This window comes from Lemur catta, chromosome 7, assembly GCF_020740605.2.
Source record: "Lemur catta isolate mLemCat1 chromosome 7, mLemCat1.pri, whole genome shotgun sequence".
Lineage (NCBI taxonomy): Eukaryota > Metazoa > Chordata > Mammalia > Primates > Lemuridae > Lemur > Lemur catta.
In genome coordinates, this window is record NC_059134.1 from 97409019 (window position 1) to 97434812 (window position 25794).

The 25794-nt window shown below is 38.9% G+C and overlaps 1 protein-coding gene across 4 annotated transcripts; it reads right to left on the bottom strand.

Annotated features, from left to right (window-relative positions):
* Positions 1-455: 455 nt before the first annotated feature.
* On the bottom strand, positions 456-23504 carry LOC123642731 (glycine N-acyltransferase-like). 4 transcript variants are annotated; one of them, XM_045558128.1, is made up of 6 exons: positions 23190-23504; positions 9676-9771; positions 7222-7329; positions 5209-5335; positions 3731-3806; positions 456-1541 (listed from the first exon to the last, which is right to left on the bottom strand). In XM_045558128.1, the coding sequence occupies exons 1-6, from the start codon at positions 23487-23489 to the stop codon at positions 1142-1144; spliced, it is 1107 nt and encodes a 368-aa protein (XP_045414084.1). In that variant the 5' UTR covers positions 23490-23504; the 3' UTR covers positions 456-1141. The 4 variants fall into 4 exon arrangements, with proteins under 4 accessions (XP_045414084.1, XP_045414083.1, XP_045414086.1 ...); XM_045558127.1 differs by having other exon boundaries at positions 3731-3899; XM_045558130.1 differs by lacking the exon at positions 23190-23504 and adding an exon at positions 22475-22570 and having other exon boundaries at positions 3731-3899.
* Between the last annotated feature and the right edge of the window lie 2290 nt (positions 23505-25794).

Here is a 25794-nt window from a genome sequence, read left to right on the forward strand (position 1 = left end):
TTACAGATAGCACACACTCTTCATAAGAACCATGAGAGAGTAAGAACAATGGTTATTCCCATTGAATGGATAATTAAATGGAGGCCTGACAAATAAAGCAACTTTTTCAACATCCCTTGGGAAGAGATGGGATTCCAGCCCAGGAAGTCTGACTCCAGAGCCCACACTCAACATTTTCATGTGTGATGTCTGCAGGGAGGCCTTCTTGCAGGTGTATACATTCAGGAAATGTATCACTTGGGTCCCCTAATTGAAAAATTGAATGATGGTATCTTCTGTTAAATGAGAGGTGAATAAAAATAAAGACATCAAGAATTGATACACTCTAGAAAAAAGAGGAGTATTGAAACCAATGAAATACAGAATGAAGCCTAAAGAAGTGTTTTAAATATGATAATAAAATAGAATGAATGACAAAAAGTAGTTCTTGACTAATAAGATAATGTAGAATAAGCTTTCACAACCAAACAGTGTCTTTATTATAAGGGTACTTGGGGAGGGGAATTAAGAAAGCTCAGCCTTTAGAAGCAATGCTGCTATCTCTTTCATGGGGTATGAGCTCAAAAGAAGATATTAATACCAGTTAGTCTTTTTAATAATTCTCCCTGTTATATCACATACATATGTATGTATTTGTATATATATACATTTATATATAGTGTGTGTGTAGACGTGTGTATGTGTAATATATTTCATGGGATTATAATATGAGGCTTAGGAAATGACCTGGGAAAGAAAGATTTTGCAAAGGCTTATTTAGAACACTGGCTACTCTCCAGTCAATAAAAGGAAAGCCATAGGGAAAGCTCATAGAACCCACCTCCTGGTGAAAGGACAAGGGCCAATGAGCTAGGAGTTGTAGGAAGAGCAACACAGAAAAGCATGCAACTGATTAGAGAGAATCACAAGGATCCTTGAAATGTGGCAGCTGGAGTGTCTGGCCTGCTTCATACTGAGTAGACTACGGGAAGTCCAGAAGCTGTTTCAGAACAAGGACCAAGGCTGTCCTGTTTGCTTGTCATAGTTGTTTCGCAGAGCTCAGATTACACTCCATTATATTTATTCTTTCTGTCTATCCACCATCCACTGCTCCAGCCACCTGTACAACCCACTCAACACTGTCTTACTTTCTGGGCCAGCTTTACAGAGGCACATAGTTCCACTGGTTCCAATCACAGGGAAGGGGGATACTGGTATTTTTGTTAGCTCTTTGCATGAAGTGGTTGTCCTTAGCCACATGGGAATACACAGGGAAGCCAAGTTTTTCCAGAGCCTGCACCTGGGTATAGAGGATATGGGCGACGAGACCCTGGTTTCGGTACTCCGGCACGGTGGCTGCCATCCGGGTCTCTCCAGTCTGGTCCATCAGAGACCAGCACACAGGGGTCCCCTCAGCCCCCAGCAGACAGAAGCTGGGGAAGGCCTGGAGACAGTGCTCGATGAATCTCTGGCTTTTCTCATTGCCACCAAAAAGCCAGAATTTATTCACCAAGGCAGCATGGGTAACATCCAGGGATGAGTATTTAAACATCTCTTGGTTGCTATTGGAAAGAAGGGAAAAGAACAATCTTTAATAACACACATTCCAGGCAGGATTATATTTGTTTTCCCCCAGCTTGTCCTGAGAGGTGAATAGGAGCTTATCTAATGGAGAGTGCTCTGTATGCAGACCACCTGGACTCATGGCAGCACCACTGTGTGACCCTTGGCTGGTTATTTAACCTCTCACTTCCTTCCTTTTCTCATCTAATGATGATGTGATGATCGCACCTCCCTTATAGAATGATTGTGAGGCTCCAATGAGCCAATGGATGCAGGCACGTAGCATGAGTAATTGGCAGACAGTAAGCACTCCATAAAAGTTAGCTACAATCGTTTCATTTAGCTTTGGGCATCATTCTCCAGATTTGACAGCTCATGTGTTATCTTCATTTTACACAGAAGGATAAAGTTTCAGAGAAAATAAACAAGTGCCCCAAAGCCCATGCTAGCAGGCAGTAAAGCCAGAGCTGAAGATCATGGAATCTTAGAATGCTGGTGTCAGTGGGGTCCTTGGCCACCACAGTGAACAAACAGGAAAGCCGCATTCCAGCGAGGGGCAGCAATGTGGAGTGCAGATGACCACCCTAATGGAGGACTGAGGTCTGAAGGCTCCTGGATTGGTGTAAGGGGTTTTAGGAGGCATTCTGGAAAGAGCCCAGGATGTGGAGCTAGAAGATCTAGGGTCAAGCCCCCCCATTATGTCCTTAACCAAGCCCATGGTGGTAAAGCCCCTGCATCATCAGAGCCTTCTTTCTGTCCAGAAATGGGGAGAATGTCTCCTGCCCTGTCTGTCGCATAGGGTGGACAAGAGGATCCAGGGAGAGTCCAGACGTGGAGGTGCTTTTTAGGTTGAATGTGCTTTACAATGTGAATGAAGTTCTTCCAGGCTCATCTTCACACAGAGAAGCCAATCCCTGCCGTCAGCTTTCACTTCTATTCAATATTAGACTAAACATCATTGGAGGGAAATGAAAATTTGTTTAAATTCTCTTTCTTGGAAACTTCTTCTTTTGTGAAGTGGATACGTTAGATGCATTTATTCAGCACCCACCATGTGCCAGGCATTGTTCTAGCTGTTGATGATCTATCAGTGGACAACATAGAGAAGGTCCCTGCTCTTGTGAGGTGTGTGATATCGCTGGGGAACATTCAAACATCAAGTAAGTAAGGTAAATAAATGAGCTATTTTCAAACAGTCATAAGTGCTATGAAAAAAATAAAACTGGGTCATGCTTGGAGAATAACTGGGAAGTGATGTCAGATGGGGTGGTTTAGCCAGGACTCTCGGGCAAGGTAACCTTTGGGCAGGCCTGAGTAACAAAAGAATTCATGTGTGTAAAGATTGGATGGGGCTTGGGAAAGATACTATAGTCAGGGGAGAGAGCAAATTCAAAGGGCCTGAGCTTGTGATGATCGAGCAGCCAGAGGCCACATTTGTTGCAGGGGGAAAGCAGGAGATGAGGTGAGTCCTAAAAAGTTGAATGGATTCTGGCTATTGCAGGCAGTGAAGGAGTTCAGAATTATTTCAAGGAGAGAAGGGAAGCACTGGAATCTTTTAAGTAGAAGAGGGGCATGGTTTAAATTAAATTTTTAGAAGATTACTGTGGCTACTTGACAGAAAATAGATTGTAGGGAGGCCATAACAAAAGCAGCCAGACAAGTTGGGAGGTATCGTGGGTTAACTGGTGGTCCCCCAAGATATGTCCACTGGGAACCTGTGTATGTGACCTTATTTAGAAAAAGGATCTTGTAGATGTAAGGATCCTTAAGTTAAGGATCTCAACATGAAATCATTTGGATTCTCTGGTGGGTCTTAAATGCAATGGAAAGACTAAATCCAATTAAATCCAATTAGATGAAAGAGGAGCAGACAGAGAGGAGAAGACCACATGCAGGTGGGGTTAGAGACCGGAGTAATGCAGCCCCAAGGCAAGGAATGCCTGGAGGCATCAAAGCTGGAAGAGGCAAGGAAGAATAATCCCCTACAGGTTTCAGAGGCACTATCACCCTTCCCACTCCTTGATTTTGGCTTCTGGACTCCAAACTGTGAGAGAATAAATTTCTGTTGTTTTCAGCTACCCAGTTTGTAGGCATTTTTTTTTGTGTGGCAGCCCTTGAAAACTAGTACAGAAGGCTACTTCCGTAGTGAGAGGTGTGAATAGTGCAGAGTGGCTTCTCTCAAACTTACATGGACTTCAGTTTGACCGAGTTGGGTACGTTCTTCGTATCCAGCATCGAAGGGATCAACTCCTTCGCTGTCTTGACTGTTGCATAGAGAATATTTTGTGTTTGCTTGACCTTGCCAGAATTAATGGCTGCAAGATTTTGTATTGCTGTATACAGGCTGGACTGTGAACCTAGATAAAGAAAATGAGGAATCATAGGAGATAGTATTCTTCATTTTAAAGTGCTATAAGAGCTGTCCAATGGGGTTGGAAGGTTTGTGGGTTTAGAATCATCAAACCTTGTGCTCAGTCATCATACAGGCTTTATATGATAAGGGCTACATCACTCTTAAGGTTTTTCTAAGTTTCAAATTGGGATAATACCCCAAGTCCTCAGTACATCACAGTACAGTTACGACTGTCAAAGTAGATAAGATATAAACATAGTAACTACAATATATTGAACACATTCTATGTCCTCAGTGCAGTAGATTGTTGCTATAATTGTCCCAGTTTGTTTCTACTTCCCTTTCCTGATTTTCCGTCCTAAACTGACTGTGATCTTAGCCTCGTAACTTCCTTTGGCCAATGGAACAATAGCAAATGTGATTTAATAAGAAGTTTGGTGTGCACTGGGGCTGGCCTTTTCTTTCTGCTCCTGAGAACCCTGTGACTTCTACATGTTGCACAATCTACTTCCATCACTGCAGTCAATAGTTCGCACAAACAAAGCTGGTATCAACAGCCAGACGTGGGGTCATGACTAACCTAGTCCTGTCAGCTCACAGACAACTCTGCAGCTGACTGTGGCCTCATGGGTGAATCTAGGAGAGACTAGCAGAATAACTGCCAGCTGAGCCTAATCCAGATTGCTGACCCACACAATTGTGAGCTAATAAATGATTGTTGTTTTAAGTTGCAACTTTGGGATAGTTTGAAAATGTAACTGATAAAACCAGGTAAGATCTCATTTAATCATTAAAGGCTCTATGTTTTGTGCAACTGTTATAATCATTTTTATACATAAGGAAACTGATCGACAGAGAGGTTGTTACTTGCCCTAGATCACACAGCTAATAACAGGCCCAGCAAGTTCTCAATCTTAGGTAGTCCAGAGAGCATATTCTTAACCACTAAAATACTCCTTCATATATTTGACAATATGATAAAGCAGAAATAAGACAAAGGGTAAGGTCCACTCCCACATCCATGCACTGTGATAGACTCTGAGCACACCAGAAAATAAATCATGAGTCCTCAGCTGCTAAAACAATTATGTTACTCATAATTTCCTGTGTAAAACCCCATATACTGCAGTCTTTGAGTTCTAATTCACTATGGAGGTGACAGCAGCTGAGACAAGGAATGGGCAGCAGGCTTAGTGCCCAGAGCTTGGAGGAAAGGAATGTAGGATGTAGGGTACTTGTTCAAAATGAAAAGTGACACTATGGTTGTAGAAACAGGCGATCCCAGTAGCTAGCCCACATCCCCGTCCTCTTACTTTGAATCTGCAAATGCTGTTTCCAGTTGATGACTTCTGGTAAGCCAAGGAATTCCTGACATTTCTTGGGGTTCTTAGAATAAATTTGGTAAGTATTGGTGTAATGATCAAGGTCATCTGTCATCTCCTGTTCGGGTTAGGAATAGAAGAATCACCAAAATGTTTGTATTTAGTGATTGCCATACTGGTTTTCAGTCTTCCATTATACTATTATATTTTAAAATATTAACGTTAGTATTTTCTATTGGTGTATTGTCTTAACATAGAAATTATTTACATTGTGAAGTTAAAGTCAAGGAGTCTCTTATTCAATTAATAATGAGAAATTTTCTGAACATCACTATTCCTGAGTCAGTTATTGCTTGAAAATTTCAAGTCTAACAAAGATAGTTCACTTAAAATCATTTTTCTATTCCTCCCTAAAACTCAAGTAGAAGAGTAAAATTAACAATTGACAGTCAAAATCTGTAGCCAAATGAATAAGTATTGTTCTAGTGAAAAGATTTTTAGGACATGTGGGCCAAAAACGTGTTATTATTATTATAAAACCAATAAAGTTAACAGGATTAGAGATGCTGAAACTAAGGAAAAGGATGATAAACCAGATATGCTTCCTTGTTTTTTTTAAAAAGGGTTTACTATTGTTAGACAAACTGCAATTTCATCAAATAAACAAATTCATTCATTCAAATATACCTAGCAAATTTATCAAACCCAACATAGGATTATTTGTATATGAAGGAACAGATAAGAGGAAACATTCCTTCATCCAGTACAGAATCAGAAAACTTTTTTCCCTCTAATACCTGGAAAATATTAAACAAAAAGACACTTCCTAATCAATAGTTTTGCTACCTATCAAGCTTTAGTTTTGAGAACAGATACTAAAAACTAGCTCAGATAATATTTCTTATTCAGGATTCTATTAATAATTAAAATGTCTTTATTTTAAATTTATTATTTAATTTGATATAAAAAATGTGTTTAATGATTCTATGTTTATAAATTTTATTTTATATGCTATTTAAAAATATAATTATACATTTTTTATTTTTGAAATGTGTTTGCTGTTTAATTTCACTACTTAAAAAATGATTACACAACATTTAAACAATTCCAAATTTTGCTACTGAATTTTCCCTGATTGGCTTTGTGGTTTCAGATCTTATGTCTTGCAATTGCTATTTTCTGTGCTTGGAAAATAACAGTTTTCTTGCCCTACCCTATAAAAACATCTTAGTTATCTTCAACATCCCGTTTTAGTAAAATTTCCACCAGGAAGCAACTCTAATCCTGTCCCTGCAACCTCTGTCTACACTGTTTTATTGAGTTTATTGATGACAACTGGTTACAACCCAGTGCAGCATCTGAGTGGGAAGACAGTACCACCGTGAGAAGTTGTGATCTAGTATGAATGAGTTGGCACAGTTTCAAGATTGTTGTATTTTTAGAGATAGGAAATGTTTTTTCCCCTAGGCTAATAGTTGAGAATAGAAATAGGATCTGACTTATGACAACATAGAAGTCTAGAAATGCGCTTTTAATGTCTGTAACAAAAGATCAGCCTCTTGATTATGCCACCAACATGATATTAATTTAGCATGACCTTCCACTGGTTGCTTCCCATTCCCATAAACTGAATGGGAGAAATAAGAAAGTGTGTTTGGTCTTCAGCATCAGCAGAATGCTGGCTGGGGAAATATCTCGGAAGCAAAATAAAAGAATGAATGAGTATGGAAGTGTGTCACATATACTTTCAATCAGCTTCCTGCCTCTGCTATTCTTGCTTCTTTTATGTACTTCTGCTTCTGCACATTTTATGCCCTGCTGTAATTTATCTGTGGACTTATCCATATTGTCCTTTAGGGTGTGAGCCTCTTGAGGAAAGGGATTTGTTGACCATCACTGTAATTCATTTGTTTATCCCTAAGGTTGGCCATATTGCCAGGCACAAGGTAAGCACACAGCAAATATGAGCATAGAGACATATTCAGTCCACCTCTGGCACCTTACCTGTTCCTGAGGGCGGATAACCACTGTTTCAAAATCAGGCCACTTGTCCACCAGGGCCTTTAGATTGAATGGATTTCCTTGGTTCATGTGGAAGACAGTTCCATAAACCTACAGCATTTCAACAAAGTGGGAAGACCAGCACATTACAAAGGGATGGTAAAATGCCTCGCATTTGACCAGGACAAGGCTTATTTCTGTGAAATCATGGAATTTTTATTATTGGAAGATACCTAATAAACATTACTGTCAACCGATTTTTAGGTTCTACTTTTTTTGCCCCACTAAAATTATCTCTTAAAAATATTCATAAGTAAAATATTCAGGCTAGTATAATTGATTAAGAATCATGAACTCTCCCATTGTAGGATTTAATAATATCTTTAAATAGATTTTGTTCTATTCATGAACAAATTTTAGAAAAGTGAAAGATTTCAGATATGTGTTTTTTCATTCATTGCAGGTGTTTCTGTAATTGCCCTGTGTAATAGAATTTTTACAATGAGTGCTTTAAAATCCTTGTCAGATAATGTGAAGATTTGTGTTACCTCTCTTTTTGATATCTGCTGATTGTGGGTCCTCATTTAAGTTAAGATTTTCCTGGTTCTTAAGTGACAAGTTATTTTTTAAAATTGAATCCTAGACATATTGGATATTATGTGTTAGGAGACTTTGGATCTTATTTAAATTTTGCTTTAGCTGGCTTTCTCTGACACTGCTCTGGCAGGGGAAGAAGGGAAGGATGCTCCCTCGGTGCTGCAAGCTGAGTGTAGAAGTCCAGATACCCGACTGAGCCACCACCTGAGGGGGATTGGGGCTCTCCAATATGGTGGGGGTGGGAGTTCACGTCCCATTAGTCCTCCAGTGGAACCCTGGCTTGGAGAGTCTGGGTATCTTGTTACTGCTTCCCACATAGCTTCCACTGATGCCATCGTGAGAGTGTGTGGCTTCTTTACTGGTGACTGGAAAGCAATGAAACCCTGAGTCCTCCCCAGGCCTTGGTTGACACTGTCTTGGCAGAGACGGGGAGGGATTTCTCCTTCCTTCCAGTGGGGTGGAGATCCAGTTTCCACACTTGGCCTTTGCTGGCAGGAGTAGAGCTGCAGTTTTTCTATGGTGTTTTCCTTTAGTAGACAGATGCTGTTTGAGGTTTTCAGTTTTACCGGGCTTGTCTGTTCCTGGTCCATTGGCTAAAGAAGGTAGATTTTTCTTGGGGGCTCTTTGTCAGTGATGGTTGGTATATTTGGTCTCTTAGCTTTTCTAGCACCTAGTGTGAAATACTGAAAGCAAAAAGAAAACCCATGGAAGTCACTGGGGTTCTGTTCCTTGGATCCAAAGGCCCCTTACTGGTTTACCTTCTTCCTTACACATATCAGCCTTCTTATGTTTTTATAAATACATATATATGTATATATGTATAAATATCCAGAAATTTTAGCTGTTTTAGCAGGAAGAATGGGTAAAAGTGCCTCATAATTCATTTTTCTATCTTTTCTTGATGGACAGTTGGTGTTTCTAATTTTTTACTGCATAATAACAAATGATTCTTCAAAGATATCTTTTTATATAAACATTTTTATAAAATCTTTGCATACATGTCTGATACTTACTGAGGCATAGTTTTTAGAAGGGAGATTGCTGGGTTAAAGGTCATCAACATGTGTGAGGATATTTTAGATGTATTTTCAAATTATCCGCTGGTAAAGTTACATGATCTCCCACTAACCAGTGGAGGCCACAGTCATTAAAAGACAGACAGTTGTGTCTTTAAAATGAAAATAAAGCCATGTGATCAACATGTAGAAGAAAGCTTGCCTTTCTCTTTCCCAGAGTGAAAGGAAAGTACACCAAACCTTGGGATTGAGGGAAGTGAAAGTGTTCAGTTCATGCAAACATTGTGTCAAGTCTTTCAAAATATCGGTACCAAATAAGCAGAACAGATGTGCCCAGGATTCACTCCACTACAAATGTGTGGTCTGATCTGTAATAACAATGGCTGGCGTTCACACGGCTCATCTGTGTGCCAGGCACGGCTCTGCCTGCTTCGCCTGCAGTTCCCTCACTCTGACAACCACTGCAAGAGGTAGAAGCTCTCACTACCCCCATGTATGTTATAGGAGGAAACTGCAGAGCATAGAAGTTGGAGGGTTCCAGTTCAGGCTATGGCTGTTTAACTATAGTGAAACATTTTAAAAGTAAACTGTGAAGTGTGTTTGAGTCAGCATAGAACAATGTTTTGCCATTTTGGATACTGAGCAAGTCATGTCAGTGAGACTGTTTTTTCTTCTGGGACATGAACATAATATACCTCCCTTACAAAGAGGTGACGTGAACTAAATGAGACACAACATGAGTGAGTTCTGCCACAGGTAGATGCACAATAGAAGCTCATCTGTTTCCAATCCCTGTCACAGGAAGGTGCAGCCCTTTATTTTGCTGACAGCATTCCATTCTCACCTTTAAGGCTTCAGGGAGGCTCTTCCTCAAGGATTTCTCTAGCATCTTCAGCATCTGTGGTCCCTGCAAGTGGATCATCTTGGCAGGTACCTTAGCCTAAAGAGAGGAACAAGAAACAGCCAGGAATGAAAAGATGCCTGTCGTAGTCTGTTTGGATGGCTAAAACAAAATACCGTAAATTGCATAGCTTATAAAGGGTAGAAATTAATTTCTCACAGTTCTAGAGCCTGGAAAGCCCATGATGAAGGCACTGGCAGATTCAGTGTCTGGTGAGGGCTTTGTGGTTCACGGACAGTGCCTTCTAGAACCATCAACTATAGTTGAACAGCAATAGCCTGAACTGGAAACCCTCCCTTTGTTTTTCTGCTTATAGTTAGGAAAATTGGTACTTTAAGATGGGAATCTGCCGTTTTTCTCATTTTTGCTGGCAAATCAATAAACCTTTCTTTCCCTTGCCTCAAAAAAAAAAAAAAGATATTTACATTTTTACTCACTGCATCAAATTCAGTTCATCATCAACACTTATTAGTGATAGTATCTTAACTATGTGAAAATGTAAGACCAAAATTATCGCAGACTGATGCCATCAAGTGTTCTGTTTTAACTCTGAGAATCAGAGGAGGGAGAATTCACTATTCAGTGGAGGCACCAAGAAATTAATCTAGAGGAGACATCACTAGAACATACCATTGACATGCGGGTAGTGTCAGGGGCCACTCTGCAGCCAGTATTGGTAACCCTTTGTCTTATCAACCACAGGACAGAGATCTTGTTAAACTCAAGTGGCATCAGACTTGGGAGCTGCCAAAGCTGTAGGTGTCAGGACGAAGTCATTGCAGTATGAGCTTATTACTTCCTTGCTATTGCTTACTTTCCTAATCATGTACCTGAAACTCCTCCCTGGTCAAATTTTGGTTTTATGTACTTAGCCCTTTATGGTGAGATACCAGCTTCTGATGTTCTTTGCTAACTTTGGCTTCCCAGATCTCTACCCTGTAAGAAATACTATCCATTTTTATATATTGACCTTATGTGTTGTGAGTTTACTGAATTCACTTATTAGTTCTAGTAGAAGTTGTTTTCCAGAATATTTAAAATTATCTATGTATGTGATCTCAGTTGTGAAAAATAAAAATGTCTCCAGACATTTGTACTGTGTTGTTGAGAGTCTCAAAATAGTGGAAAACTAACATATCCAGAGGAAAATCTAACCTTTTGTCTAGAGACAACTTTCAGCAATGTAGCTTTTATTCCCCAAGATGGTGGATTAGAGGCTTTGTTAGCATGCCTCACCCACTTGTAAATAGCAAAACAGCGTGTAGAAATTCACAATTTGGATGTGTATCCAAGAAGAGACATGGTAACTCAACAAAAAAGTGAAAGAAATCACAGATACTTTGATAGAGGCAGTGGGCAGTAGTCTATGCTATGGGCCTTGGAGAAAACTGTGAGTCTTCAGAGCACGAAAGGGGGAGAGGCTGTCTCTGCAGTACACGTTCCCAATGGGGAGCCAGATAATCCAGGCCCCAGGGGAGCACCTTGTCCCTACCAAGGGCTGGATCTGACTGGTGAGGGGTGGTGAATCTGTGAGAAGGAATGGCACCAGGAAGTGCTTTGTGTTCACTCTCAGACCCTGATGCTTATAGGAGGAGGACATTAATGATCCTAATTCACAGGAGACCTCATGAAAATCTGTTGGCCATACTGGGCAGTGGTCACAGATTGGGAGAGGATTTGACTTGAGATTTGTGATTCCATCTCAAGCAAGGATGAGCCCTCATGGCCAGAATTTAGAAAGGCATATGCAGTGGGCTCCTGCTATGGGTATAGGAGTTTGGCACTGCCCCCTTAGACCAAGAGGGATGTGTCCTGAGAGACACAGTTTCTGTCCCTGGTCGAGAGTCTTATGGCCTGGGGCAATTTCACAATCTGAATACAGATAGCTTGTGACTCAGCTGGCTGTTTTGGCTTGCTGCCAGTGGTGGGCCATGTGTGGGAGACTTGCTGAGTCAAAGGAGTGGGAGCCAAGTGAGTGCCCCCATGGCCCACTAAGCTGTGGTACCCTGGCTGCCTCTTTTTTTTTATTTTGGCATATTATAGGGGTACAAATGTTTAGGTTGCATATATTGCCCTTGCCCGCCACCCCAGTCAGAGCTTCAAGTGTGTCAATGGCCCACTAGGTGCGTATCGCACTCATTATGTATGTATATACACCCACCCCATCCTCCCTCCTCTCATCTGCCCGACACCCAATGAATGTTATTCCTATATGTGCACTTAGGTGTTGATCACTTGAAACCAATTTGATGGTGAGTACATGTGGTGCTTATTTTTCCATTCTTGGGATACTTCACTTAGTAGAATGGGTTCCAGCTCCATCCAGGATAATACAAGAGGTGCTATATCACCATTGTTTTTTGTGGCTGAATAGTACTCCATGGTACACATATACCACACTTTATTAATCCACTCATGTATTGATGGGCACTTGGGTTGTTTCCACATCTTTGCAATTGTGAATTGTGCTGTTATAAACATTCAAGTACAGATGTCTTTTTTATAGAATGTCTTTTGTTCTTTTGGGTAGATGCCCAGTAATGGGATTGCTGGATCAAATGGTAGATCTACTTCTATCTCTTTGAGGTATCTCCTTATTGCTTTCCACAGAGGTTGCACTAGTTTGCAGTCCCACCAGCAGTGTAAGAGTGTTCCTATCTCTCCGCATACATGCCAACATTTATTGTTTTGAGACTTTTTGATAAAGGCCATTCTCACTGGGGTTAAGTGATATCTCATTGTGGTTTTGATTTGGATTTCCCTGATGATTAGAGTTGTTGAGCATTTTTTCGTATGTTTGTTGGCCATTGTTCTGTCTTCTTTTGAAAAGTTTCTGTTCGTGTCCTTTGCCCACTTTTTGATAGGGTTGTTTGCTTTTTTTTCTTGCTGATTTTCCTGAGTTCTAAATAGATTCTAGTTATCAGCCTTTTATCAAATATGTAGCATGCAAATATTTTCTCCCATTCTGTAGGTTGTCTTTTTGCTCTCATGATAGTTCCTTTGGCTATTCAGAAGCTTTTTAATTTGATCAGATCCCATTTATTTATTTTTGTTATTGCTGTGATTACCTTTGGGATCTTCTTCATAAATTCTTTGCCTATGCGAATGTCTTGAAGTGTATTTCCAATGTTTTGCTCTAGAATTCTTATAGTTTCAGGACTTAGGTTTAAGTCTGTTATCTACTGTGATTTGATTTTTGTGAGAGGTGAAATATGAGGATCCTGTTTCAGTCTTCTACATGTGGCTATCCAGTTTTCCCAGCACCACTTATTGAATAAGGATTCTTTTCCCCAGTGTATGTTTCTGTCTGCTTTGTCAAAGATTAGATTGCTATATGAGGATGGTTTTATATCTGGATTCTCAATTCTGTTCCATTTGTCTGTGTCCCTGTTCTTGACGGGGCTTACCTAAAAATGATACAAGCCATATGTGACAAACCCACAGCCAACTTCATACTGAATGGGGAAAAATTGAAAGCATTCCCGCTTAGAACTGGAACCAGAGAAAGTTGCCCTCTCTCACCGCTCCTATTCAACATAGTGCTGGAAGTCCTAGTCAGAGCAATCTGACAAGAGAAGGAAATCAAGGGCATCCAAATGGGGACAGAAAAAGTCAAACGATCTTTCTTTGTTTATGATATGATCTTATACCTAGAAAATCCTAAAGATTCTGCCACGAGACTACTGGAATTGATACACAAATTCAGCAAAGTCTAAGGTTACAAAGTCAATGTACAAAAATCTGTAGCATTCCTATATGCCAACAACAAACTGAGAACCAAATCAAAGACTCAATACCCTTCATAATAGCAACAAAGAAAATAAAGTACCTAGGAATATATTTAACTAAGGAGGTAAAAGACCTCTCTAGGGAGAACTATGAAACACTGAGGAAGGAAATAGCAGAGGACGTAAACAGGTGGAAAACCACACCATGCTCGTGGCTTGGCAGAATCAACATTTTAAAAATGTCTATACTGCCCCAAATAATCTACAGATTCAATGCAATCCCTATTAAAATACCAACATCATTCTTCACAGATATAGAAAAAAGTTTTACACTTTGTATGGAACCAGAGAAGACCCCGTATAACAAAAGTAATCCTAGGCAAAAAGAACAAAATGAGAGGCATCAATTTATTAGACTTCAAACTATACTACAAGGCTATAGTAACTAAAACCAGGCTGCTTCTTATCCCTATGCAGGGTCTGTGGCACAGCAGAGGTGGCTCTGCTCCTCTCTGTCACGTTACTCCAGCAGACAGAGAACTGTTCAGAGACTCTGGTCAGGGCTGCCACTTACATGCCTACCATTGGGGAGCCTGAAGATGGAAATGTATAAATTCCTGGAAACATAAAACCTTCTAAAATCGAACTAGGAAGAAATAGAAATCCTAAACAGACCAATAACAAGTAATAAGATTGAATAAGTAATGAAAAATCTCCAAACAAAAACAAACCCAGGACCACATGGATTTACTGCCAAATTCTAGTAGACATACAAGGAAGAACTGGTGCTGATCCTACCAAAACTGATCTAAAAATTTGAGGAGGAAAAAATCCTTAGTAACTCATTTTACAAGCCAGTATCACTCTGATATAGGGCACAACAAAAAAAGAATACTACAGACCACTATCCCAGATGAACATAGCTGTTAACATCCTCAACAAAGTATTAAACCTAGCAAACCAAATGTAATAGCACATCATAAAAGTAATACACCACAATCAAGTGGCTTTACTCTAGGATGTAAGGATAGTTCAACATACACAAATCAATAAACATGATCCACCCCATTAACAGAATTAAAAGCAAAAACCATATGATCATCTCAATAGATGCAGGAAAAGCATTTGATAAAATTCAGCATTCCTTCATAATAAAAATCCTCAACAAACTAGGCATAGAAAAAATATGCCTTAGAATAATAAAAGCCATATATGACAAACCCACAGCTTAACATCATACTGAATGAGAAAAAATTGAAAGCATTTTCCCTAAGAACTGGAACAAGACAAGCATGCCCACTTTCACCACTTGTATTCAACACATTACTGTAAACTTTAGCCATAGAAGTCAGCTAAGAGGAAGAAATAAAAGGCATCCAAATTGGAATAGCAGAAGTCAAATTATATATATGTAGATGTATGTGTGTGTATATATGTGTGTATATGTATATATATTTCCACATTTGTCTCTGGAAGGAGGTTAAACATATTCCCACCAGCCAGCAGAGGCTATGGCTCAAGAGAATGAACTTGGGGTCCCCTATCCTGGGTCCAGTCTTGGATCCTCACCCTTGCCATGTTGGATAAGCTATTGAGAGAGAGCAGGGAAAGAGAAGAGAAAAGGGTGAGAATCGGTGAGAATAAACCTATGAACACAGTGACCTTATGGTTCAGGGGTTGGGGAATGCAGTAATGGATGTTAGCGTGGACCTCATGACAGTTGTGAACATGATGCTTTACCAGATACCAGCATAAAAATATGCCAGTGAACAGAGATCAAAAAGGTGGTGTTCAATTTAATGTTTTCCATCATGCATAGACGATGACCAAGGTACTATACTAGTATCTTTCCCTTCATCTGCCCACCCCACATGAACTGTTGATGTTAGACCAGGGAGAAAGGGAAGGAAAATAAAATCTCTCTAGGTTGACTGAGTTAAACTGAATTTATTCTGTTTTGGCCACGAGTGGAGATTTGATATAGAAATTCAGTGCAGTTTGGGCAAAATATAGAGGTTGCCTTTTAACACATTTGTGTCTAGGGCCTATTAAAGTATATTTATACTACAATATTATCCATTGCAAAGTCTGAAAATATGTGAAAATGTTATTGTTTCTTATTGCCATGGCCTAATGAATTAAAATTTCTTTTATTTTCTGCTGAACTCAGAATATAGTGATCAGAACATAGTGAGGCAGCCACTATAAGTTGAATCAACCAGAATGGACACTTGAAATAAAATGTATTTAATATGTAAGTCAGAATAATGGATGGACATTTTCTCAACTAGGCCTCCAGTAAGTAAGTAATGGTGAATTCTAGGTTATAACTCCATTAGAAGCACCTGACACAAATATCCTGGATTTGATTAGGGGAAAATGTATAGGGGAAAATGTAAATGAATTTAAAATTCATTTAAAGAATACAGAGAAAGTTAAATCACAAAATTCTACATTACTTCTACAGATTGAAGAAAACCTTTTAGACTGGGGAATTTTTAAAAGTAGCCATTCATCATAAAACTATCTCAGGCAAGTGTCCACAGAGTGTCCCAACTGATGTAACCTCTGAGAAAACTTCACTGTTTCTCTGGGAGGTTGTCTGTACCTTAAGGGTTGACATGTGATGGCAGCTAAATATTAAGTAGTATTGATTAATATTAGTAGGTTCTACTGTGATGTGTGACTTTAGTTTTATGTTAGTTGATTCAAAGCCATTTTGTTTTGTTAGTAAAGAACAGGGTCAGTTGTGTCATTAATTTATTTCTAATGACTGTAAATAAAACCATTTGAGCTACAAAGAAAAGGGTGCTAATATTTTCTCCTTCATACTGAAGGAAGGAAATAAGAAAATCTGCTAGGGAATGAGGAAGTGGAATGTATTTATCTAAAATGTGTGCATTTTTAAGGAATGTTTTATAAAAAATTACAAATCTACAAATGATTGTCCTCTAAATAGATACACATGCACACCCACACACACTCACACACACACACATACACAGACATACACACTAGATTGTACTTGTATTCCTCTGGAATGGACCATTTCCCTTTGGAGGCTACAGAAAAATGTGAGCAAGGATCTGAACCTATCATTAGAAGTGCTCTTACATAGCTTTGAAAGTAGGTATTCATGTGTGTATGTTTCATTTCATTCTGAAATTTCTAATTAATTGTACTATGCTAAGGGATATACAGACAGCAAGCCCCCAAATAGCATCATGTACACAAAGTTCAGAGCAATTGAGAAATTTAAATCAAAATAGAAATCAAACTGCTACTGACTTCAAAGAAGACTCGTGATGGTTAACCTCTCACCTGGCAAACGTTCTTCTAGAGTGAACAAATTAAACATTAATATGTAGTCACAGAGAACTTTGGAGGTGAACTCTGGGCAAATGTCAAAAGTTTTTATCGAATGCTCCTTGGAAAGAAGCAAGGAAATAATTTCTGAGTCAGCACAGAGCTAAAGGCAGTGTTTGGACTCTGGCACACCCATGGTCATGTCGTAGCATTGCAGCTCACTCTTTGTGAGACAGTGAGCAGACCACTTAACTGAGGCTCCATTTTCTCATCAATGACACGGACACGACAGAAAATATATTGTAGTGTGGTAATGCAAACTAAATGAGAGAAGACATGAAACAGTGCCTGGCTGAACATAGGTGCTACATAAATGTTGGTCTGTTTCCCTCTACTTTCACAGCAAGTTTCTCTTCCTTACTCCCCGCAGAATTTTCCATTGTCACTTTTATGGATGCAGGGAGGCTCTTCCTCAAGGCTTCCTCCAGCGTCTACAGCATCCTGGCACCTTGCAATAGGAACATCGTGGAGGATACCTTAGCCTAGAGAGCTAACCAAGCAACATCAGGAGTGAGCAGAGCTGGAGGAGATTCAGAAACAAGAGTAGCAAGTTTGTATTAATAGCCAGGTGTTTCCTCAATGTCTCTTCAGTGAAGTCCTCACCAACTCCAAGGAAAAATGAGAGTGAAAAAATACACAAGAGATGTTTTCCTGATATTTTCAGTTCCCTCTCTCACCTTTCTATGAATTCCAGCCACTAGTTCCACTTTAGATTAACAAGCACATTTTAAAATATATGTATTATATCTGGAGTTTTAGTTACTACCAGTGATTCTCCTGACTCCTTCAGTAACAAGCTGTGTGACGTTTGGAAAATTACTCAGTCTCTTTGTGCCTTGGTTTCCTCAAATGTAGATGGGATAATAGCACTATCTAACACCTGGAATTTTTGTGTGGATTGAATGAGTGAACACATGCAATGTGCTTGCTAGTGTCAGTCATATAGTAAACCCTGAACATTTGTTATTTATTTTATTACGACTGCCACTCCTCTTTTCCTCCTCTTCCTTCTCCCCACTTGAGCTAAAGTGCCGTATATTGCATGATGTTTTGATATAGCAATTTTCATGTAGAGCATTCTCACATGGTCTAAATATACTCAATTAACTTTTTAAGAATTATTACTACCAAGTTATATTCAAAGCTGGTACTCTCACCCTGTCACAGAGTCATATTCTTTTTGAGTCTAATTCCATCTCTAAGATTCATTCTTGGATCTGTGATACGTATTGTGGAAATTAGTAGGTAATTTACAATAGCATTTTTACATATTTGACTCACTGCATCAAAATGGGATTATCTAAATATTCCATAACCTCCCAACTACATGGAAAGAGGAAGAAAAAAGGCTGTGTCTCTGTGTTCTATTTTTTAACTGACATCGAGAGGGCAGCAAAGTGACTTCTAAGTGAGGCACTAAGGAAGTGCTTTGAGAGTGTGTTGCATTAAAAGGAGCCATGTGCGAGATGTCATCCTCCAGGCCAGAACTAGGTAAACTTGTGATTTTGGAAGAGTAGGGGAAAACTGTTGCTTTCAGTCAAGATAGGATCATATAACTTGGGTTTACTTTCCCACCTGAAACAACAATAATTTTCATATGTTGGACATCAGGCCCTGCAGAACTATGATCCCTGAGAAAAGGGAAGTAAAAGATGTGAGCCCCAGAATTGCATCAGCTTATTGTTTGAAGCAGCTTTCAGGTTGCAGCTCAGGAACATGGAACTCAACCAGCACCCAGGGCCTCTCACTGAATTGAGCGTATAGAGGTTGGAGTTTGGAGAGGCCAAGGTGGAGCTTCAGAGAGATATAAACGGAGGCAGGGGAGGGGGAGAGAGAGAGAGGAATTTTTTCCCCCTAGAGATCTTAAGAAAAGAGCAGTCCTCTAGAATATTTGGCAAATTACTGGTCTGAACATGCATCAAAAGAAACTACCTTAGTACCTTATCCCAGGGGAAGAATCACTGGAAAGGAATACATGAGATTGAAAATAGTTTGTGCTCCCACAGGCTGGAGTAGAAAGTTCTTCTAACACAGGGCATCTGGTAAGGGGTTCAGGTTTAGTCAGGGGGCTAAATCAAGCCTGTCTGCTCTAGATCCACCCTTACACTGGTTAAAAGCAAGCCATGAAATGATCTGACTGATTCCAGTAACTTAACTGTTCATCAGAACAAAATACAACTCTAAAAGTAAGTACCACGAAATCTGTCAACTAAGGATGTGTAATTCACATCATCCACTGTCCAATAAAACACATTAGACATGTAAGAAAGCCAGAAAATGTGATCCATAACCAGGACAAAAAAAAATTGGTAAAATAATCCCAGAGCACATGCTTGTGAACCTTTGGTCACTGCATTTTCCATATTGCCACAGGTGTTCTCCCCCTATTACTATAGTCCTTTCCCCCATCTCCTTGCAATAATCCTTGCAAAAATGATTTCTCCTTATGCAAAAAAACCAAAAATGCCAAAATAAATAGACCTAGAGATGTTAGAACTAGCAGACGAGTATATTAAATAGTTATAATCACTTTGCACCATTTGCACCATATTTAATATAGAGAAACATTTGATAATGATGAGGATAAAAAATGGAGGCTATAAAGCCAATAAGAAGAAGCTTATACAAATGAAAAATGCAACATCTGAAATAAAAAATACATGGGATGTGATTAACAGTGGACTAGACATTACAGGAAAAAAAAAATCAGTGAAGTTATAGACATAGAAATTGAAACTACCCATAATGATACATACAGGAAGGGAGGAAATAAGAGGATTCATTATTGTTAGGATGTCACTTTTCCAAAAATTGAACAATAGATTCAAATCAGTCACAAAATGCCCCATGTTTTATTTATAGAAGTGACGAACTAATTATAAAATTGACATGATTTTAAGGCTTACTAGGAAGCTAGTGTAATCATGATAGAGTGGTATTAACATAAGGACAGACAAATAGATCAATGGAATAGAATAGAAAGCCCAAGAATAGCCTAAATATTTGTGGCCAATTGATCCTTTACGAAGATGTCCAGGCAATTCAGTGGGGATAGAATAACAGTCTTTTCAACAAATGGTGCTGATTTTTATTTTTAGACAGTCAAGATGACTTCTTGATAGACTCAAGTGGCTATAAATTTCTGATGTTAGAAGTTAGTGAAATGGTCAGCCTTGCCAAAATAACAAGAAAATGCCTAATCCCACAATTTCCCGTAAGTGGTGGTTAAAGATCAATCCTATGAGTTCTCTCATTAACAGTCACTGTGCAGCAGTTCTGTTTTGCTCAACTTCTGAAAAGAGCTGAATGAACAGAAAAGAGGTATAAATCTCTCTCTTTCAAAATTGTTTTTTGAGAATCTGCTTTTTACAGCCTAAAGAGTTCTGAGTGAAGAGCAGGGTGTGAGCTCTGACCCTCAACCATATTTCAAGTACAGAGTCACATCTCCTGTGATAATCTCTTCTCCAAGGAAAGTCAGGAGACCCAGCTCTTGGACTGATATCCTGGAAGTTTTTGTTATCTACCTGCCACCAACAAGAAAGAAAGGAGCAGATGCAGCAGTGTCTCAACTGTACCCTGCCATTTTTACAACCCCCTTTAAAAAGCCACAATAGTGGTTTTCCAGGCCAGCGCTTTCTTCCTTTTTCCATGTCCATGCTGGTCCTTTTCCCTTCCCCCAGGAAAAAGTAAATAAACCTTTTCTTTCTATCCTAATCTTTCTCTGGAGAAATCTTTCCCAAAACCCATGTGCACCCACATCTCTACCCTAACAGTTAGAAAAAAGGCATTGTTTTCTGTGCTTATCTGCCCTTATGCTGCTTTCTGCTCTCCAAATCATTTATCTAACATAGTTTCTTATTCCATGTTGTGTCTTTTATGAATGTGAGAAAGAAAAATAAAGGCAGCGCTTAAAACATAACACTTTCACAGAAGAGCCCCCTTAGGCAAGGTCACACTGTGGCCAGAATGGAATGAGACAAAAACAAACAAACAAACAACAACAACAAAAAACCCAAGGCCACTCCATAATCACGTTAGAGCACAGACAAAAACAAAAAGACTATCTTATCCAAAAAATTGGCCAGGCATCCCTCTCCCCAGTGGCTACTACTTCCTTACCGCTGCTCCTTCCCACTTGCTTCAAGAATAAAAGTATTAAATAGAATTTTCCAACTTTCTGACAGTGCCCAAGCCAGAGCAAAACCGTACTTCCTTGAATCCTTCTCCAAATTATCTAAATAGAATTCCTCCTACCACACTCTTCCTGAGCTATACTAAATTCCTCCAAGGTGTGCTTTCTGTCTCATTGCAACAAACAATAAAACCAACTTCGTCAGATTACACGTGTGCTCCAGGCAGTCTTTGTCTAGAGGTTACCCACACACTTAATTGTTTAGCTATGAGGCGTGGCTTTCTACTGTCTTGTTCTCTGTTAGTTTTGTCTTTCTGGATCTCACCGTCCTCTCCTTTTCAGCATAACCCCTCAGGACCACTTTTTTTTTTTGGGATGGTCAAGAAAGATTTGAACGTGCAGAAATGAAACCTGTATTAGTTTACTTCTATGGAAAAACATGTCCTACTTCCAAAGATTTAGTACATTTTTGGATCCTGCTGCTTTAACATGTTGGGCAATGTTTGAACTCGTGGATGTTCCTGATTTTTCCAGATATGTGTCCCCTATCCTCTTCCCAGGTCTTTGTTGAGCATTGAAAAAACAAAAAACAAACAAAAAAAGAAAATAGCTTGTTACTGGCTCAAGAACAGAGATATAGACCTTTGGAACAGGACTGAGAACTCAGATATGAAAATATATGCATATTGTCATCTAATCTTTGACAAAGCAGGCAAAAATATACACTGTGGAAAAGAAAATGTTGGGAAGACTCTTTTAGATATCAGCCTAGGCAGAGAATTTATGGAGAAGACCCTCAAAGCAATGACAGCAGCAACAAAAATAAATAAATGGGACCTGATCAAAATAAAAAGCTTCTGCTCACCCAAGGAAACTATCATTAAATCAATAAGAAAAAAATCAAACAACCCCATGAAAAATGGGCAAAGGACATGAACAGAAACTTTTCAAAAGAAGACAGAATAATGGCCAGCAAACATATAAAAAAAATGCTCAACATTTCTAATCATTAGGGAAATGCAAACCAAAACAACAAGATATCACCTATCTCCAGTGAGAAGGCCTCTATCAAAAAGTACCAAAATAACAAACGATGGCATGGATATGGAGAAATAGGAACACTCTTACACTGCTACTGGGACTGCAAATTAGTACAAGCCCTGTGGAAAATAATTTGGAGATACCTCAAGGAGATAAAAATACAAATACCATTTGATCCAGCAATCCCACTATTAGGCATCTACCCAAAGGAAAAATACATTCTATAATAAAGACATCTGCACTCATATGTTTATGGCAGCACAGTTCACAATTGCAAAGATGTAGAAACAACCCAAATGTCCATCAATACATGAGTGGATGAGTAAAATGTTGTCTATGTATATCATGGAATATTACTCAAGTACAAAAAACCATGGTGACCTAGCACCTCTTATATTATCCTGGACAGAGCAGGAGCTCATCCTTCAAAGTGAAGTATGACAAGAATGGAAAAACAAGCACTGCATGTACTCACCGTCAAATTGGTACTGGTCAACACTGAGCCGCTCACATGGTAGTAATATTCATCAGGTGCCAGTCAGGTGCCGGGAGATCATGGGGGTGGGTAATCCCACAACCAATGGGTGTGGAGCACACTTTATGGGGCTAGCTCTGGCTTGGGTGAGGCATAGGCATTATATGTAACCCAAATGTTTATACCCACATAGTATTCTGAAATTAAAATAAAAATTATAAAAGATAAAATAAAATTGAGTTACATTTTCCCAGATTGTGAATTCCTCTGAGGCAGGAAACTCATTTATTCTCAACCAACTGCCCTTTATACTGCAAGTACCAGATATATATAGTTGAAGTCACTCCTTTTCCTGAGCATATTTGCCTGTATGTTCTGAGTGTAACACAATGTGTGCATTTTGAGTTGACTCATGTAAGTGGAGGGGGTTTCACAAAGCAATTATTTTTTTTAAAAAATACATTTTTATTGTGTATATTTAAGGTATAAAAATTATGGGGTACATATAGATAGGAAAAGGCTACTACAGTGAAGCAAATTAACATCTCCATCATCTTACATAGTTTCCCACTTTTTTATGGCAAGAGCTGCTGAAATCTAATTTACCATGAATACCATACGGAATACAATTTTATCACCTATAGTTCTCATGTTGTGCATTAGATCTCTAGAATTGTTCATCGTATATATATGCTACTTTGAGATGTGTCCTCACCTGAAAAATTTTCTTCACACCAATCTCTGTTGATGTCCCTAGGAACAAATGATGGATAGCAGCCTCCAGGAGATGAAATGTCCTCCTGATGCAGTCAGTACAGCAGGATCTTGCAGGGTGAGTTTTGGTGTGTCTCCTCCAGATATTATTGAGTTGAGGCTTGTAATACGGTCCTTGTCCTATGTTGAAAAAAATTCTAGTTGTCACCTCCAGTGGACTCCACCCCTTCCCCTCACAGTTGCATGTTGAAGGAGTTGGCTTTGCAAAGCTGGGAGGCTGGCAATGTACATCCTGAACCATCCTGAACCTTCTACCCTGCTATTTCCACACTGCCCTTTGCCCCACATGTCCTGGAAATTATTGTATAAACCAAGGTTGTGTGAAACCAACAGACCAGATATTGGAAGGAGGGTCAGGTTATGAAGGCAATCCCCTCTTCCTGCCCTTCCCATTCTCAAGTACCCTTAAGAGAAAGCAAGTTGGAGAGAAAGATGTGGATGAGGTCTGATTTTCAGAATTCAATCTCTTTTCTTCTGCATATGGAGAAGAGAAAATTACTTGCATGGAGTGATGGAAGCTGTTAGGATCATCCTTTTGAAAAATAAGCTGTGCCCTCTCCCGCTGCTCATTTTGAGGCTTCAGTGAAACATCTGAACAATGATTCAATGTGGGCTCTTCCTAGTCTCACGTTTATAGAGAAGGAAATTAAGTTTAGCATGGCTGAATTAGCTAGCCACTAATGCCAGAGCCTTTTCACTCCAAAATCTCCATCACTGCACATTACACTCAGTCTACCAGCTTCAGAAAAGAAAGGCAGTTTCATTCCAATGATATTGTCAGTCTCAACTCCACTGTGCAAAACATCTAAGAAGGGTTGGATCATATTTCTATTATTTTGTGAATAATTTTTACATCTAGGTTTGTGAGGATTATCGGTCCATATTTTTCTTTTCTTTATCTGGTTTTGGTGTAATACTTATGATGGTCACAAAATGCAAATTGGGGAAGTGTTTACTCTATTTTCTTGAAAAGTTTGCTCAGAATTAATATATTGTTAATTATTAATATTATTTCTTCACAAATATTTGTTGATGTTAAGGTGATGTCATCTGTGATTAGGAAATGTTTATTTTTTTGTGGTGAAATTCAAATATACTCTTTTATGGTATATATTTAAGGTATACAACTTGATTTTTTGATATACAGAATGAAGTGGTTAGTATAGTCAAGCAAATTAACATTTTTATTGTTATTGAAACTTGGCACTTATCCACAAGGCTGAATCAGAAGAACAAGGACAAAGGGTTTTGGGAGAAGAAAAGAGAAGTTTTATTACTTTGCTGGCAAAGGAGGAGAAATAGTAGACTTTTCTGTATCAAAATTTAAATTTCCTGAACTTAAACAGAAATACAGAACTTTTAAAGCTAGGGCCTCTCAGTTCTAGGCTATTGTGGTTAACTGTTCTAATCATCCCATCTCTGCCAAAGATCAAGCCTGTGTACTCAAAGCCTGGCACTGCCTGAGATGGCTGAGTTATCTTTTAACAAAGGACTTCACCTGCCTCAGGGTTGCAGGCCAGGCTGCAGTTCCCAAAAGGAGTGGGGGAAGTTTTAAAAAGACAGAAAACATTTTTTTCTTCAGGCCATTCCCTCTGTTACACTATCATCTCACTTAATTATCCTTTCTGTGTGTGTTTGTGTGTGTGTGTGTGTGTGTGTGTGTGTGCGCGCTATGCACATTAAGAGACTAAAAATTTATTCTCTTCACATTTATACCAAATATACAATATTATTAACTATAGTTTTCATTTTGTACATTAGATTTTTAGACTTATTTATTCTACGTATCTGTAAATATGTGTCCTTTGATCTACATCTCTCCAGGGAAGTATTTACTTAACAATCAAATTTCTTTGTGGAAATTGTTTAAATTAAAAATCCAGTTTAATTAGTTAATATCTCCTTTCAGATTTTTTCTGTTACTTCTGGTTATTTAGGTCTTTAGAAGGATTTATCCATTTCATGTAAGCTGTCCAATTTATGGACAAAGTTGTTCATGATATATTCTTATTATCCTTTTAATATTGGTGAAATCTACAATAGTGTCTCCTCTCTCAGTCCTGGTACTAGTGATTTATGTCAGCTCTTTTTCTTTTGTGATCATTTTAGAGCAGTGTTTCTTAAACTTGGCACTATTTATATTTTGGCCCAGGTAATCTTTTGTTGTGGGAGGCTATTCTGTGCCTTCTAGAACATATAGTAACCTCCTTGTCCTCTATCTAGTAGATGGCAGTAGCTACACCTCATCTCTCAGTTGTGAAAGACAAAAATGTCTCCAGACATTTGTTCTATGTCCTTGAGGGTCTCAAAATTGTGGAAGGCTAACATTTCTAGGACAAATCTAACCTTTTATCTAGAGGCATCTTTAAATAATGTAGTTTTTTATTCCCCAAGATGGTGGATTAGAGGCTTTGTTAGCTTGCCTCACCTACTTGGAAATAGCAAAATAGCATGTAGAGATGCACACTATGGATGTGTATCCCAGGGGAAACATGGGAACTCAAAAAAAAAAGTGAAAGAAATCGCAGATACTTTGAAAGAAAAGG